Source organism: Scleropages formosus, chromosome 14 (genome assembly GCF_900964775.1).
Source record: "Scleropages formosus chromosome 14, fSclFor1.1, whole genome shotgun sequence".
Classification (NCBI taxonomy): domain Eukaryota; kingdom Metazoa; phylum Chordata; class Actinopteri; order Osteoglossiformes; family Osteoglossidae; genus Scleropages; species Scleropages formosus.
Genome location: NC_041819.1, coordinates 22223209 through 22240171, shown reverse-complemented (window position 1 = coordinate 22240171; position 16963 = coordinate 22223209). Strand labels below are relative to the sequence as shown.

Genomic DNA, 16963 nt, shown 5'->3' with positions numbered 1-16963 from the left:
GGTAGTTGGGAATGTTGCCCTGCTGCATTTCTTTAGGTGCAGCCAACTCTTCTCGTAAGTCAGATGGATTTGGGCTTTACCCAATTTCCAGATTGAGGCTGGTGTGGAGTGCCATGGTTGTGGATTGTTGTGTTGCACGGTGCAGAGTTACGTGGGGCGTGGCGGATTACTGCGGTGCGTTCTGGACGGACGTGATACACCAGGTGGAGTCGAGCAGAATGGTGTGGTATCTACTGGCGTTTTCCGGGCTTCTCGATCCGAGATTCTCCGGAGTTTCAACAACAAGGCACGAGAAAGCGTAAAAAGTTGGATTCTAACCAGATGTTTTCCATCACAGACGAGAACGCGTTTGCATAGGACATCAGGCCGCGCTGATGCTCACATGTGTACTTGGACTCCCACCCCAGAACATCTCAGTTCCATCTTATTGTAGAGCCTACCATCTGCTCATTGAGATGTTCTTGGAAACAGCAGAAGTCAGGGCCTTTTAGGCTCTTAACCCCAGTTCCGTTGTAAAGTACTCAGTTGCAGAGGTGCTTTGTTTTCTAGAACTCTCCACATCTGGCCATATCACAAGCACATGGGATAAAAATGTAAAGACAAAGACCACTTATGAATACAATAAAGATCAATCAATCAAAGATCAATCCTCGCACTGTCCCCTTAACCAATCACAGCAATCTTTAGACCTCAAACACAAATTCTACATCACAAACTAAAGAGCTGATCTTCTAATTCTGTCATTTCTTAAACAAGTTATAAACTCGTTAATATCAATTCAGTTAACATTAGAAACATGAATGCTCTTACAATTATAATGTAATAACTGAAATGAATTAAGAATATAATAAAGAGGGAATAGCGCAATTGGAAAAAGTAAGTATCCTACAGTCCAACAGTCAATTACAGACTTAAGAAGTCAATGTAATAAGCAAAATAATAGCAAAGAAAAAAGTCCCTTTAAATGACACATTGCGCAAATTGCGCAAGAAAAAGGTGAGACTGGAGCCCGAGAGCATGACGTCAAAGAAATTATAGCCAATCAGGAGTCAGTTTTAGAAACCTCCTTTGAATCTTTTTACGTGACCAAGGCGTGGGTGGAGGGTGGAGCTCAGGGGCTCTTTGTCGAGAGCACATTGGATGAACCCCAGAGAAAAGGGTACGTGGGGTGCAGCAGGGCAGGAACAGGGGAGGAACAGGGGCGGAGCCATGAGCTGGTGGGCGGAGCCTGGTGGAAAAGTTGCCGTTTCCTCATCGAATCGCAATGCCGTTGCCAACGGTGTTGATAAACGTGAAAGCAACTTAGTGGAGCTTCTGCGCTGCGGATCTGCGGTCCCGGGTCCGAAAGAGTCGCGTCTGAGATACTCCTACTGTCACCGACAGACCATGGTGAGTTACCCGTTCATCGTCTCTTAATAAAGCGCGTGACGCGGCTTTGCTTTGTTACATGATTCCGGCTTGTCAAAACTTTTTGGGAAGTTTTAGTAATAGTTGGAGGAAATGAGCGGAGCGCGTGACCAGGCAGGACACAGGCCAGGGCTGCCTTCCGTGGGGTTGTGAGTTGTGATGGGTACTGGGATGCCATGGATGAGGTGATGAGCGTCGCGAGTGAGTGTGATGCGATGATGATGTGAGAGAGGTGTCTTTACACCTTCACCCCGAAACCGCAGGTGCGGCAGAGAAAAGCAGAGGAGTCACTTTCGATCGTGTTGAGTTTAGGCTTAGGGAAACACACACACACACACACGAAGTGTCCAGACTACAGTTACAGCCTGGATAAGATTGTGTTTGAGAGGACATACCCCAGGCCAGCAGCATGACATTGGCTCCATCCATCTCACTGACTCATCAGTGCAAAAAAAAAAAAAGAAAAAAAACCTAAAAATTATACTGGCTCTATATTTGTATTCATTGACTTGTATTGATTATGTGTTAGCACTAAGAGCGGTGCTCATCAGGATATTAGCAATACATGTACATATTAATTGAGTCATATGGCCTGTCTGACAGCTGAAAGAAAGACCCAGCAGGTATACTGACATTTGCATTTAATCATGGATGGATGGATGTTTTTCTCACCAGCAACATCCAACTCAATAAACAAAAGTGCATTTAACAGGTGGCACAGCAGTTGTGGGTTTCCTCTGGGTGCTCTGGTTTCCTCCCAGAGCGCAGCGCAAAGACATGCTGTTCAGGTTCACGGAGAGAGTGTGTGTGTTCCACTGATGTATCGATGAGTGACCCATTAAGTAGTGTATCTAGTAGTGTAAGTCGCCTTGGGGAATAAGGTGTGTGGGCTGATAACGCTACATAGAGTTCATTGGAAGTCGCTTCGGAGAAAAATGTCTGCTAAATGAGTAAATGTAAACAGACTTCGATATCAGCAGGCGATTGATGAAGCGTAGCTTGGTCGATGCTTGCAGAAATGTCGCACGAGGAGGAAATTGGCAGGTAACGGTTACAGGAGACGGAGGTCACAATGACGTGGATTTCAGGACCTCGGGAGGGAAAGGAGTCCAAAGGGAGAAATTCAGCCACTCTTAGGGACAGAGTTCCTTCCGTCACATGCGTGTTGCGGTTAAGAAGCTGCGGGGATTTGGACTTTGGGCTCTCGTATCTATTTTGATCTGGTGTCGCAATGGAAAAAAAAATATGAAGAGGTATTTGGTTCCTGTGAGCAGTTCCTGCCAGGCAGGGTTGCACTACCCTATGGAAACTCCGAAGGCCTTTTGGAAGAACCCTGGCGGACAGCTGCTAGTGTCGTGGTTACAGCTGCTGCCTTTGGACCCAAAGGTTTCAGGTTCGATTCCCACCTCCAGCTGCACTACCCTTGAGCAAAGTACTTACCCTGAATTGCTCTAATAAAACTACCCAGCAGATAAATGGGTAAATAACTGTAATCTTAACACTGTAAGTCGCTTTGGAGAAAAGCATCGGCTAAATTAATAAATGTAAGAACCGATGAAGGAGACGACTGTTGCTGTAGAAAACAGGAGGAAACAACTCGTAGGACACGGCTCAGTTTTCTGATCGGCGATGACGACAGGCTCTGTGACCTTGTGATGATGATCTTATCTCTGGACACGTTTCCCACAGTTCGTAGTGTCAATCTATTGGACTCTAGGATCTCATGGGCTCTGGCGCCAAAGAGTCGTGTATTTCCAATGCGCATTTAGTGGATTTTTTTTTTTTTTTTTTTTTTTTTTCTTTCTTATCATTGGGATTGATCTTCTTTTACTTTGCAGCGTTTGCCGACTTAACAGGACAAAGCGATTTCGGACGTCTCGTGTGCAACCGTCGGTTACAGAAAGGCTGATTTGCTTTAAGTTGAGGTGATTGTTGGTCACCGAGTTTTGAGCCTCACTCCACTCTGTTTTGCTCTCCCTTGGCTCCAGGGTGAAGGTTTCCAGCTGAAACTCCTTGACACTGTGCCATAAAACCAGAGCACCAACACCGACGTCTCCGCAAGGAGGGATGTTCTTCCGGAAGCCAACATGAAGACAGAAAATCCACAGTGGGATGCGCTGGAAGGATGACTTTAAAATATTCTTTGTATTTTCTCTCTCTTATTTATGTGGCGACTGGCATTGGAGGTAAGGTGTGACTTTTGCTTTTGCTGGTTTGTCTGTTGGTTTGTTTTGTCCTCGTAAAAACGGACAAAAGTAGCCTGAAATCCTCTTACTTGGAAGCCACTGGTGGGAGTCGTTGACTCAGAATGTTGCATCATTTATTTTTTCCCCCATTTCTAAAGGGCCATAGTCCCAGCTGTTTAAAAATTAAGTTTTATTGGTGCATAAATGTAGTACAAGACCTGAGTTGCCTTTGTGTGGTATATTATTTCAGTAAAGCACTTATGAACTCACCACATGACACTGTTTTTACCGTTACTAAGGACAGAGATGCTAATGAGCCGTAAAATAGGCATAACAAAGGGGTATTGTAGTGGTTAGAGTTTCCGTCTTGCATTCTAAGGTCCCAGGTGTGGATCTCGACACCTGCTGTGGTGTCCTTGAGGACGGTATTTACCCTTAATTAATACAGTAAAATTACAGAGCTGTATAAATGGGTTCGAACGCAAGGTGGTACCTCCTGGGAACTGGATTTGCGGTTGATTTGCGCTGTTGAATTGAACAGTACATTTTTTAACCTCTTCATAAACCTTCTATTGAAAGATACAATGTACATTTACATTTGTTCATTTTGCAGATGCTTTTCTCCAAAGCAACATATACACCTCGTAGAAAATACAATGTGTGCATTACATCAGGAGAAAGAGAGACATACATGCAGACGTGTGATTGAGTGCTGTTAGTTTCGGTGGTCTCACTGAACTTGATCTCAGTTTTGGTGGCTAATTTCTGTATTATCTAATTTTGCACACAGATAATAAAACCTCTTCGGTGAAGCTCAGTATCAAAATGCAACCTTTATTCTTTATTTAAGACAAGATCCTTTTTTTTTTTTTTACCCTGAAGAATGAAAAATCACTTAGAATTGATAATATTGGCAAATTTGATGTACAGACTTTAAACTACTGTAGTTATGGGATCATGAATATTCAAGAAGCTGAAATGTGTTAGAGCTTTTCTTGAAGAACTTTCTGCTTTGATGTGAATGTAGCGCTTGGGTCAATAATTACAGCAGAACACCATTAAAATCGTTGAGATATTTTCTTACGTGATGAGTTTAATGAATATTAACACTATCTAATATGTGCAAAGTGTCTCATAATGGCGAAAGGAGGCCTCTTCAAAAACAGGAACTGGAAGTGCTTTAGATTAATTTCGCAGCATAAAAGAGGTTCATGATATTAACTTGGGTAAGAATTTGGCAAATGGCTGACATAAACTGTCACCACGGGGAGTTCTGGGTGACCCAACGGTTTCCTTTTTCTGGTGTCATCGTTGTCGCTTGCAGTCGCACAAGAAGAAGAGAACGAGGAATTTGAAATCCGCAAAGACCTCCTTCCAGTCGACCAGCCGGTCATCACTGTTTCGCAGAATCAGTCTGGTTCCCTCGTTGTTCAGCTAAAGGGCGACATGAAGCTTAAAAAAGAATATGCCGACCATCATAAATATAGGATCTTCTACAAGAAAGACAACGGGGAATTCAAGGTAGGTGAGCCCTTCCCCCAGCTCCTCACCTTCTACAAAGGGATATTATTCCATCACCGGTGATTCAGAATATAAACAAATAACCTGATCTCACCTGATATTACAACATTAGACTCTTTTATAAAAATATGACCAAAATTCATGCTTGGTTAGACTGGTAAAAGAGAAATTTTAATGGATTCTTAATGGGCTTAGTTTGGCCAAGCTGCAAATTTTACTTATCTATGTACGCCACACCTGAAAGATCTTCTAAGGTATACAGTACCAGTAAAAAGTTTGAGTTTGAGTTGAGAACGCTTGGAGTTTTTTCCCCCCGTTTGTTTGATTAGATTAAGGTATCCTTCACCACATAGCTCTTACACAATTTTGAGGCGTGTTTCAGGTCAGGAATGTTGGTGAAGAATGAAGAAGTGCCAAACTAGTTGAAAACTTGATGGAACAGCATGCACCTGCAGTATACTGTGATGGTCATGTTGGTTGAGATCACCATGGCCTTGGTAAAGATTACCAAATCTGTGATCAGCAAAGCAGCCCCACATCATCACACTGCCACCACCGTGATGGACGATGGGAGCTACACTGGCCTAGGTCATGTGTTCACCCTCTCTACATCCTAAGAATGTAGAGATCTCATTAGATCCTACAAATGAGACTTTGGTGGTTTTTTTTTTTTTTTTTTTTTTCTTTCTAGGCCAGACAAGTATGATGTCAAGCAGGTCCGCTTTCCATTTGAAGGACCAGGGGTTGAATCCCTGTTTCCACTGTAATTCCTTTAATAAAGTAATTTACCTTAAACTGATAAGTTAAAAGTTGCCCAGCTATGTAAACAGATAAATCATTGTGTATAAACCTCACATTGTAAGTTGCTTTGAAGAAAATCATCAAATTGTATAGAAAAAAATTCTAGCTTGTTCTAGCCTGCACTGGAATGTATGTGCAACCAAATGATAATGTGTCCAATAGGCAAATACGATATGAATGTAAAACAAATTGTATTAAGATGTCTTATTTGCATTTATTTTTCAGCTTTATGATGACGTCTTGACCAAAAATACTCATGTGGTCATGAAAAACCTGCAGGCAGGTGTGAAGTATTGCTTTCAGATGCGCTACATTGTTTACCACAAGTCCATCAAGGACGTCAATGACAGCACCGTGGAGTGCGCCGTCATCACAGAGAAACGTGAGTTGCCCAAGTAAAGCAGTTCTGAAAAATCAAGAGCTGTTCCGAGTATGCGGTGGTCAACCCCGGTTCGTGGAGGAGAGTGCTGTGTTTGTCGGTTGTTGTTCCAGCTATATTCATAAATAGGCTTTATTATGGTCATTAAATTGCTCGTTAACTGATTCTTGCCCCTTCCCCACCCACCACCCCCCAGAGGAGAGCAGGATGAACAGGATCCTCTGGGTGTTAACGATCACTGGGGTCCTGGGCGTTCTGCTGGTCGCTTGCTGCATGTGGGTGGTCCTCAAGAACTATTCGAAGGTGAAGCGAGCCCTTCGCCCCCCGCTAGACGTGCCGGATCACATCCGCGAGGTACGGGAAGATGATTAATTGTCACAGATTGACACATGACACATCTACTGGAGAAATATGAAAAGTACTTTTTGCATTAAGGGGGTGTCTATTACTACTGGGCGACTTGGCGTGGGCGGCTGTTCCAGTAATGATACAGGATCTTGACTGGAGACCAGACTGAAATCCCAGATAAGGAGGAGGCTGGTTACATACCTGTTGCGGTGAACACGCTCAGGTGCTCTACTGCGATCTGCTTTCAGTCAGGGAGAGAGCGCCTGTTTAGAATGTGAACTGAATGGGGAAGAAAAAAAAGAAGTGCCTCTCTCGGTATTTCCTGGAGCTGCTGCTGCCGCTGTGGTGTGGAAACCCCCAGGCTCCTCCCACTCGTATCAGTCAGCTGCTGGCGGGGAATACCGCAGTACAAGGACTGTAGTCCTACCTCCTGTTGCACCAAGTGGTGCCACTTTTTTTAAGTGAGGGTGTGGTGCGCTTTCTGTTCTGCGTCACTCAGGTGGTGTTTTTATGTGCTTAACCTCTGTATTCATCTATTGGGGTGTAATAGGCTTATGAATGGATAAGCGATTAAAATATCTGCTCCAGATGAAACGCCAGATATGGAACCATGTCTCGAATCTCTTCCAGCCAGGGGTGTTGTCTGATATGAGTGCGTAAGAGCAGAAATGAGTCTGTTCGGCTCATGGGTCTCTCCAATCGAGTCACAACCTCTGCGCTTCCTTGCTTGTTCCACCATGTTGGGCTGTGGACTCAACCTGGTGTCTTTGGTTTGCAATGTCGTCTTCTGTGTCCTTGCAGTTCCTCAGCGAGGAGGAGTTGCCCAAAGACTGGCTGAAATCCAACTCCGGCCCTGACTCAGAAAACACCTGCGACAGCATCTCGGTGATGACCAGCGACAATTCCAATTGCACATCGGGCAGCTCGTCTCCCAGGACACACTTTTACCTGGGAAGAACCACTACGTGTTAACTGCCTAAAATGTCCTTCTGCTTCCATTTGGAGAACAGCCAAGCCCCAGCCAATGAGCGCCTCTAGTCGCATCGAGTCCCATTGGCGTCACTTATCCCCTCAATGAGGAACTGTATGAACAATGTGCCAGTCATTGCTCCCAGATGGGGTAAAAGGTCACATTTGGACTGCAGTTACGAACTGCTCTAACGTGGGGCCTCCAATCCTGATCCTTTACGAAGACCTACTGAAGAGCAGCTGGTTAAGGAAAACTTTAGGGTCTCCGAAGGCTTTGTGACCACCCATCTAGGGCCTCAGCTACTGGAGACCTTTTTATACAGCTTCATAAGCTCACATTAAGTATGAAGTTCTGTCACCTCATGAAATGGATCTACTGCATTCTCACCCATGAACCCTACCTGAGCACATTGAAGGAAGGACTTGAAATGCTGTGGAGCTGGGAAACAAGCACTCCCACATCGTTTAAGTTTTATAAACCTCTATGTTCTTGTGAACAAGATGAGAATGGACCTGAAGAGGGTGAAGGATGTGCTCTTTTTCTTCTCCTGATCATTTGCCACATCAAGCAGGAAGGGTCAGGGTGGGGGGCTGAAGGGTTAAATTTAAAATTTTGCTAATCACTAGTTTAGCCCTGTGATTGACTGGCATCTCATCCAGGATGTACACATGTCCCCTCACACCCCATGACAGACTCTGGATCACTGTGACTCTGCATGAGGAAGCAGTTATTGATGATGGATATTTCTAGTTTTTTTTTGCTACCACAAGAACCTTTGTAAAAGTCAGTATTTTCCCACTTTAAACCTGGTAAATCATGTCCACTGGAGCAAGATGTCCAATTCAACCAGCTCAGTGCACTTTAAGCGTAATTTTGCTCAATAAAACATGAAGGTTCACACTATTTACCTGAGTTTCATTTGTGAAACTCAACTTGCTACTTATCATGAAACTTATGCGTGCAAAAAATTTAAAATTGTCTCCTGCCAGGATACGGCAGTTAGCTGCGGTATTTTGTAATCTATCACAGTAGTTACTTACGCACTTGGAGTTTTGCTGTAGCACTTGCTCCTTTTTGAGTCGCTGGATGGCTAAGATAAATATCTCAACTGGTTGACCGCACATGTTCTAGTTCTGTATTTTGGGGTCGAGCACATAACGAGGACAGCAAAAAGGAAGTTTGGTGCACCAATGTTAGCATACTGAAAGATTAAGCCCCCCCTCCCCCCGCCACCAGTTTCAACAGAAAACGGGCCATTCTCGGTTCAAAGAAGTCATCGCTCACAAACAACACGACAGCAGTACGCTCGAGCTGCGTTTGCTTTATTGATGTTTTACTGAAGTTTGCGTGTGGTACTGAGGAGCTCTTGCAGAAATGCTACAACGTGCAGGAACGTCTTCCGCTGACGTTTATTTGAATTCGCCCCCTTCGAATCGGCCTCAGACTAACAGGGTTGGCAGCTTCGCCTATTTGGAAAGAGGCGAATTCCAGTGACACCAGTTGATGTGTTCGCATTAACCGGGGCTGTCTAGTCTGTAAAAGCAGCGGTGGAGCAATTAGAGTGTGGACCTTCCATAAATACTACACATTCTATTAAATAAAATGTTTATACTTTGATGCACGCACCTGAATACACAACATATCAATATAAAATACAGAAAAATAATTTCTCAGTTTAAACTTAAGACTCAGTTTGTTACAAGTGTCGCCTAGAAAAGGACACATCCCTGGAATAAACGCTCCCTCCCACTGAGGTCGCTCCCTCACCAGGTCCTACAGTAAAACTCAAGTTAATCACTAAATTGTTTTGCAGCAGCTGTGGTTTGGGGTACAAACTTCTTTGGCTGTCCACCCCCCCAGGGGTACCTGGACTCTGGTGTGGCTCTCATAAGACAACATACACGCACACAGACAGGCAGACATGCAGTAAGGGCTTGTGAACATGTGCTTCCTCTTCACTTCAATGCCAGCAACAGAGTAAAAGCAGGAAAGTGGGCAGTTACAGATGTTTTTCACCCACTTAAAATTTAGGAGGAACTAAGTCATTTAAAAACGTTCCAAGAACTATTTGTAACATCATCATCCACGATGAGCCAGTCATTTTCCACAAGTTCCCACAATCTAAAGTACTAATTGCTGGGGAAAGCCTGTGGAGAAAAACATCAAATATGGAGTGTGAACTATAGCAGTACACACACTACAAACACACAACTATGCCACATAAATTCAGTCCTCCTTTGGTCTAAAATAGCTACAGGGAAATGTAACTAAACATTCACCAATAACATGATTTATAAAATAAGGATGGTCTCAACCACACATACCCTAAGAAATAAACAAAATACCTAAAAATGGTTCAGTAGACAGAGCTAAATTTGGGGGAAAAAAAAAAAATACTTAATCCAAGACAATAACGCTCCACAACGTTACAGAAATAGTGATGGTGATTATCGCTACAATGAGGCAGCAAACTTTGCCAAAATCAATACCCGTTAGCCTTCCACTTTAAAAATGGAACCCCTTTACATCCATTTTCACAGGGGACAACAAATAAGTGACAAAATAAATATTTATACAGGAAAAACATCAAAAAAGGATGATCACAATGACCTTCACAAACAATACCTGGTTTTCACAACCTGCTGCCATTTGTGCTGATTAACCCTGAGTCGTCATAGGCCTCACAACAACGCATCCAACTCAAGGTCTCCACTGTCCATTCTACCTACAGTTTGTTCAAACAAATGGCAGATTAGTGTCTCGTCTCCCTCTCGGAAACGGGCTCCTTAAATGTTCTTCTGTGGCTGAGGATGAGAAATGGAACAGCGAAATCCCCAGCGCTCGAGTCTGAAGCGCCCGCTGTAACGTTGCAGAAGCGTTAGCATGGGGAATGGGTGTTGGCTCATCTGAATAAAGGAGTAAACACAAAGGGAGCTGGGAGGGCAGGTCATCGCAATGGGGCGGGTCACTTAGGGGTGGAGTCTGGTTGCTAGCCACATCTCCACCATATACGGTCCACCTTCCAGGGGGTCTAAAATCAGTGACGGGAAGATGTGAAGAAGCAGAAAGGGGGGGTTCGATTGTGCTGTGTCTGTGCAGGGGGTTCTAACTCCACACATCTTCCTTCCTCCCAAATCTGTAGATCAGGGCGCTGAAAAACACCAAGAAAAATTACACGATTAGCCATAATTTACCGGCTGAAAAATATAAGTATGTCTCATTATTATGCTCAAATCACAGCTGAATCCTTCGGTTCTCCCGCATTCTACGCTCACCTGAAAAATATCAGCACATTCTGGAAGAAAACAGCCAGTCCAGGGTAGACTTCCTTCTCTACAAAACAGGAATAGGAGGTCATTCTGCAAGATGAATGACGTGAAAATCCAGCAAGACTGCAATTTTGGAAGCCTTACAGCAGTCACGAGTTTCCTCCTTCCTTTGTACTTGGAAAAACAAGTTCCCACAGCGTGGCGCATGGATGCTGACGACCGTGACTTTTACACTTGTAGAGACCAGACAATAGAAAGTAGTAAAAGCTACAGGGAACGTACAAAAGTGACCATCACAAGAGGGCTGGTCCCTGGACTCGAAACGTAAAGCCTTCGCTCCTGCAGGCCTGCACTGATGGTAGAACCCGATATTCACTGTGCAGTTGTTCAAACAGCCTACTGAGGGTTACCTAGTAATACAGACAACTTTAAAAAAAAAAAAAAAAATCTATACACACTGAAGATGTTCACTTGAGCAGCTCAGCCCCCCTCAACCCCCCCTTTTATTAGGGGTGAAACTGAAAGTGTCTATGCTTGAGTGAGAGCAGTAAACCAATTCACAGGATGACTGTATTCCCAGAAACCGAAGAGCTGTCAACACTGCAGACCTCAGAGATAAAGGCTCAATCTCAGTCCCCGCCCACCAGGCAAGGGGAGCAGGTCCCTCTCACCGAGGCAGCAGTTAATCATACAGAACAGTGCTAGAGGGGAAGGACTGTCCCTGAACGTACAGAATGGTTCCTGTCCACACACACACACACTACTCCTGACCCCACGAAACCGCTAATGATACACCACACTGTCATGCTTCACTTTTGCTCAATCTGCATACAATTATAGTTTGACACATTCAAGAACATGCAGAAACAGCAGATAAAAACCAGTCAACAAGCTGAATCTCATCAGCCAGATGCCTTGTGCTTCTTGCGCTATTAAAGCGAAGGGGGGCTATTTGGAGCAAATGTGAAACGGTGTCAATCGTGACAAAAGTAGTTTCCAGCCACATTATGCAAACTTTTGGACTGGTGCAGTACATTCCAAAAAAAGCAAGCTTGTGCACATAGCAAAAGTACTTGTGCACTGAGTGACATGAACAAGCAGCTATTTCCACTCTTCAAAATGGGGCACGCATGACACTTGTACCTGACCCCTCACAAACATGCATCGCACCGAGACCCTGCAGTTAACATTTCCAGTGACATCACAACGTAGAACTACGTTCATTCTCAGCTCCTGAACCTGCAGGGGGTGCTAGCACATGAAAAGAGAGCGAGAGAAGTGGACATCCAGGCAACAGAGCCCAACGCAGTCACTCACTGGGTACAACATAGGCTCCGAATAGGATCCACATGGAGGCGATGAGCGAGCCGAACAGGACCATGAACCCGATGAAGAGCCAGAGGCGTGCTCCTGCAAGGGAAAGGGGCAAGGGTGAGGGAGTGTACACGCACAGGGCTCTACCACGAGTGCTTACTCTCACAACCGCCTCACCTGTCCGTCCTAGGCAGCCCTCTCCGTAAGTGTCCCCTCTCACTTGGCCATTGGACACAGCATTTATCCTGAAACGACACGCACGTGTCACGGATGTGACCAATGCAGCCCTACGGAACAGAGGGAGGGTTCGGGGACAACTTACATGAAGAAGGCCAATGTGGCAAAGACGCCACACGTGTGGAAGGCGTGGTTCATCTGTTCCTGGCTGGGGTAGCACACCGCAGCATCAATCATGATCCACCAGCCCGTGAAGAACTGGGGGGCAGGGCAGGGGGTTGAGCAAAGAGGAAGACAGAAGGAATGCTGGAGTTAGTGTACGACACACACATCGCTTTGGCAGCGGGTTTCAGAGTCATGTGAACGATGGCCTGTGACTGTATAGACTGGCTTTAATCCAGTGTGAACCAGACAATTCATTTAATAAAACTTTTAAATCACCTGACTGAGAATGAGAAACTACCGTGGAGTCAGATGAGCCGTACCGACCATTTGAGTCAGTTTCATTGTAAGGGATGGTTAACGAGTAAACTAGGGCTGCGTCACCGTGTCCTCATCCCCAGCATCCGGACGAACCTTGGGACCTCAACAGAAAACTACAACTGTTGTAAAGACAAGACGACAACTTCCTGGTGGAGGTCAGCTCCTGTTCTCCTTTACTCAACGCTCCCACAAAGGAGTAACTGCACATTGCTTTGGACACAAGTGTCATTTGATTTGACCAGGCAGTATGTAGGACGGTATTTAAAGTCAAGACTTTGAGCCCGAGGCCCTGCAGCTAAAATTTCCAGTGACATAATAGTGTGAAACTACGCTGTTTCACAAAAGTAACCTTTGGCTATACCTGCTTTTTGAAAATTAACAGAAATATTTCTCATTCTGAATTGGTCTAAGTCAAAGTGGTGAAAGTAAGAACAATACCAGTAGGTGTACTGAAAGGTATATGGTGAATCAAGAAAAGATGCTGCAGCTGCCAAGGAAAACAGAAACTGTGCCAGTGCAACAACCAGATTTAAAACCCCAACTCTTCACACAGTACTGAATTTTTAGCTACCATAGCTATTTATTTACAACATCTACAACTGTTTGTCTGAAGCGGGGTCACAGCAAGCTGGAGCCTACCTGGCAACGGAGGGGGACACACCCTGGACAGGACGCCACTCTGCGGCAAGGTACCCCAAGCGGGCCTCGAACCCCAGACGCACCACACAGCAGGCACAAGCCAAATTCGCCATGCCACCACATACCCCCAGCTTCTGTATTTATCACACTCAATAACCTATGTACACTGCAGAGCTATGAAGACATTTACGCACAACAAATGCCACCCGACAACTAAGCAAGAAAGTCAAGACGTCAGAATTTTTTTTGTTACAAGTAATACATTTACATTTATTCACTTAGCAGACACTTTTGTCCAAAGTGACTTACAACAGATACTACGTACTGTTACTAGTGTTACCAGCCCATACACCTTATTCACCAAGGTGACTACACTGCTAGATACACTACTTACATGGCATTATTCACCCGTGCATCAGGTCAAACAAACAAACACAATGGGGGAACCTGAACAGCATGTCTTTGGACTGTGGGAGGAAACCCACGCAGAGACAGGCAGAACATGCAAACTCCACATAGACCGAGCAGGGATCGAACCCACATTCTCGACAGCAGCGCTACTTGCTTTGCCACCATGCTGCCACCTCCTAATACCTTCTTCACACAAAAATAGCTGAAAATACAGGAGGGGGGAAAAAAAAAAAAAAAGCCAAGTATGCATGTAGAGATCAAAAACATGGGAACTTCTGGTTTCTCTGTTGCTATAACGGTTCAAAAAATAAAGATCTCAAAAAAGCTAAAATGTTTGGGGACAGTTCAGCTGTCCTTCCTCTTTTCGGTCTTTCATCGTCACAAACAATGGGCACGAGAACAGTTGGGGGGGGTTCCAGTCATGCTGGAAATCCCCGCGTTCCCACCTCCCTGTCACATAGCAGCTGAACTCACACATAGCTCTCTGTTCTTTCCTTTCGTCCTTCGGCCTCCTCTCCCTCCATCCACACCTCTCGATACCCTTTTACGGCTTCATTAAAGTGCCTTCATCCCTGGAACTCTCACCGCAGGGCTCTTAAGTTTTGACCCACTTAGTATTTATATATTTTTTTCCATGACTTCTCCCGCAGTGCTAGTGTCTCTCAGCTCACGGAATATATTTGGACACGGGTTCAAATCTGGCTCAGTCTGTGTGCACTTCAGATAAACTAGTGACTCCAAATTGCTCTTAGGGTGTCTATGTGTGAGTGAATGAGTGTGTGTGAGATTGCGCTGTCATTGACTGGCATCTCATCCAGGGTGTACCCTGCCTCACACCCTATGTTTCCAGGATAAGCTCCGGACCACCATGACCCTGCAGCAGACACACGAAGAGTAACGAATGAATTTGTCTGATTCAAGCAGCACACACACACAAGAAAGTAGCTGTACTTGTATTACAGTAACAAGACTGGAATCAAACAACTAGATTTTATTACGGTGATAATTATAGTTCTGATAATTAAATGATAGTTAAAGAAGCTCTAGTCCAAAGTTGGACGGAACACTTCTACTGCTCCTTTGATTCTTTCTCGTTTTCAGTGGGGCTGATGAGATCGATGTACTTTCTCGAGCATAATGGCCTGACAGGAAATGGCTACAACAGCTGTCAACAGTCGACAGAAATGTCAGATTTAAAAATAACTTGGCGATGAACATTAGTGCGAGTCGCGGCAGCGTGCACGTGAGGGGATGTACTGTGACAGGCACAACAATGCTTCTCAGAGACTGACCACAGTAAACATGCTTCTCATACAGAAAGTGCCAGAAAAAAGAAGAAAAATAACTTTTTGCGTCTCCCATGTCACTTGTGCTGCTGATCTCTTGAAGTTAGGAGCGTTGTAGCTACCAGTAGAAAAACAAAAAAGTTACAGTGCCAGGAGGAAACCCACATGAACACGAGGAGAACACACAAACTCAGCACGGGCTGACCTGGATTCGAACCCAACGTCTGGGAGCTACGAGACACCACCGCTACCCACTGTGCCAAGTAAATGAATCAGCCCTCTATGTCAGTAATGATCCCCAAGGTTCATTATGAACATCCGATAGCTTATCAGCACTTTTGGTTTACGGTAATTTTTACTATACCAATACTCCGATTAAGTTTGCCGCAGCAGGAGGTGGGATTCAAACCCGGGTTTTCTGCAATCACCTTGCCTTCTAACTGGTGTCGACCATGAATCATTCCTGCAAGATGTTTCCAGCGCTCTTTGTCGACAGAAGACTACTTCATAACCTTTAATTCAAGGCCTGGGTGATGAGACTGCTCTCAAACCACATGTGCTGATCGCCATCAGCCATGCAAAATAAGGACTCCGCCCATTGTGACTCAAACATGTAGCACTAGGTGGCACAGCGGCTAAAGCTGTTGTCTTGCGCTCAAAGAACCAAGGTTCAAATACCTGCTCCTGCTGTAGTACTCTTCATCAAGGGACTTAACCTGAAGTGGCACAGTAAAAAAGACAGTGCTGTACAAAGGAGTAAAACATTATAAGTGGCTTAGTGTACACTCCTTACATTGTACCTTTCTTTGGAGAAAAGTGAGTAATACACTAGCTCTCTGTCTCTGATTTTTGCAATCTTCAGCCCCCTTTTAGCATAGCACTAGGAAGAAGTAAATCATATGGCAGATGTTGGAATACCAGAGAACCCATTCTTTGAGTATAGCAGCAGATCAAAGGGACTGACTCATCCCCCAGGCAACAGAACCTCTCCCTTCATGGTGGGTTTGCTTCCTGCTGAGTGGCCACCCTTTCCCCACGGACGCCTCCCGGCCACTCACCAGCACGCCGGCGACCATCGAGGCCACAGCGTTACGTCTTTCGCTCCAGTCGATGCACTCGCATTCCGGCCAGCGGAAGTTGTCCAAGAACCCAGCCATCTCCTGCTCGGGGACTCCTCTCCGTCCACTCTCACGCTCCTCTGCTCCTCTCACTTAGCGTCCAGGTATGCCAGGGGTCCAGCTCAGATCCAGGTCCGTTTTGCCTTGGCTGGACTCTCTTGTGTTTGCGATTCCCGATTTCTCTGCTGGAGGGAAAGATACAAAGTGAATACCAGACCAAAAACTACCTTGAATTCATACTTCACTCATTTTACTTCTGACCGGTAGTTAAGGCACTGAACTCAACCAAAGTATCACTGGATCAAGTATAGTCGTGTGCCGCTTAATGACTGACAGCATATATGACGGTGGTCCCATAAGATTATAATGGAGCTGAAAAATTAGACTAACAATGTCGTAGCCGTGTAAACAAACCTACTGCGCTGCCAGTTGTGTAAAAGTATAGGACATACAATTATGTACAGTACATAATACTTGATGATAACACCTATGTTACTGGTTTATGTATTTACTATATTGTACTTTTTAATCATTATTTTACAGTGTACTCTGTACATATAAAGTTTACTGTAAAACAATATGCTGTGTTACATTGGCAGCAGACTCAAATCTTGTGTTTACCACATCTCTTGAATGCATCAAGGCTATACCATC

The 16963-nt window shown here is 44.8% G+C and overlaps 2 protein-coding genes across 2 annotated transcripts; one reads left to right on the top strand and one right to left on the bottom strand.

The window, feature by feature from the left end:
- The first annotated feature begins 1234 nt into the window (after positions 1–1234).
- LOC108928875 (uncharacterized) lies at positions 1235–8515 on the top strand. Its single transcript, XM_018743064.2, has 6 exons — positions 1235–1389; positions 3396–3593; positions 4918–5114; positions 6141–6297; positions 6491–6648; positions 7444–8515. Exons 2-6 carry the CDS (start codon positions 3533–3535, stop codon positions 7612–7614), a joined length of 744 nt encoding a protein of 247 aa, XP_018598580.2. The 5' UTR covers positions 1235–1389; positions 3396–3532; the 3' UTR covers positions 7615–8515.
- An 82-nt stretch (positions 8516–8597) lies between these two features.
- LOC108929016 (transmembrane protein 50B) lies at positions 8598–16490 on the bottom strand. Its single transcript, XM_018743295.2, has 6 exons — positions 16250–16490; positions 12518–12630; positions 12373–12440; positions 12199–12291; positions 10888–10945; positions 8598–10763 (listed from the first exon to the last, which is right to left on the bottom strand). The coding sequence occupies exons 1-6, from the start codon at positions 16346–16348 to the stop codon at positions 10718–10720; spliced, it is 477 nt and encodes a 158-aa protein (XP_018598811.1). The 5' UTR covers positions 16349–16490; the 3' UTR covers positions 8598–10717.
- Positions 16491–16963: the final 473 nt, after the last annotated feature.